Here is a 961-nt window from a genome sequence, read left to right as displayed (position 1 = left end):
CCCAACGATTTGTGTTAAAAGATCCAGAACAGAATGTATACAAATTACATAAGGCGCTCTACGGGCTCAAACAAGCTCCACGGGCCTAGTATAGCAAAATTGACTCATATTTTGCTAAGAACAATTTTACAAAAAAGTGCCAATAAGCCTAACCTCTATGTTAAAAGTTATAATGTTGATTTCTTGGCTGTGTGCTTATACGTTAATGAGATGGTTTATACTGGAAGTTCATTACAAATGGTGGAAGCATTTAAGAAGTCCATGATGCAAAACTTTGATATGTCTGACTTGGGTTCCTTGCATTATTTTTTGGGAATTGAAGTGGTGCAAGATTCACATGGTATTTTCATCTGTTAGAAAAAATATGCTAATGACTTAATGAAAAAATTTGGAATGGAAAATTGCAAGACGACAAAGACTCCACTAAATGCAAATGAGAAGTTCACTTTAAGTGATGGAGCTAAGAAGGTTGATGAGAAGAATTTTAGAAGTGTTGTGGGAAGTCTCATGTATCTCACTAATACAAGGCCCAATATTACATTTGCTGTAAGTCTTATTTCCAGGTTCATGCACAGTCCAAGCAAGCTTCATTTGGGAGCAGCTAAGAGAATTCTTCGTTATGTTCAAGGAACTTTATATTTTGGCATCAGCTATTTAAGAAGCAACTCAAATAAACTCATTGCTTTTATTGACAGTGATTGGGCTTCTTGTACAGACGATAGAAAAAGTACTACAGGTTATATGATTAGTTTAGGATCAGGTATTGTTTCATGGTCCTAAAAAAAACAACATAGTGTTGCTCTTTCAAGCACAGTAACACAGTATACAGCTGCAACAACTACATCATGTCAAGCTGTTTAGCTAAGAAGAATTATGGGAGACTTGAAGCAAGATAATGGTGGAGCAATGGTGATTTTTTGTGGCAACAAGTCAACAATTGCATTGTCCAAAAATCTTGTTC

The 961-nt window shown here is 35.6% G+C and overlaps 1 protein-coding gene across 1 annotated transcript; it reads left to right on the top strand.

Annotated features, from left to right (window-relative positions):
* Positions 1–393: 393 nt before the first annotated feature.
* LOC111373411 (uncharacterized mitochondrial protein AtMg00810-like) lies at positions 394–780 on the top strand. Its single transcript, XM_022995952.1, has one exon. It carries the CDS (start codon positions 394–396, stop codon positions 778–780), a length of 387 nt encoding a protein of 128 aa, XP_022851720.1.
* Positions 781–961: the final 181 nt, after the last annotated feature.

This window comes from Olea europaea, unplaced genomic scaffold (genome assembly GCF_002742605.1).
Source record: "Olea europaea var. sylvestris unplaced genomic scaffold, O_europaea_v1 scaffold1126, whole genome shotgun sequence".
NCBI classification, from domain to species: domain Eukaryota; kingdom Viridiplantae; phylum Streptophyta; class Magnoliopsida; order Lamiales; family Oleaceae; genus Olea; species Olea europaea.
Note: the sequence above shows the minus strand (reverse complement) of the source record. Positions and strands in the feature narration are given on the sequence as shown.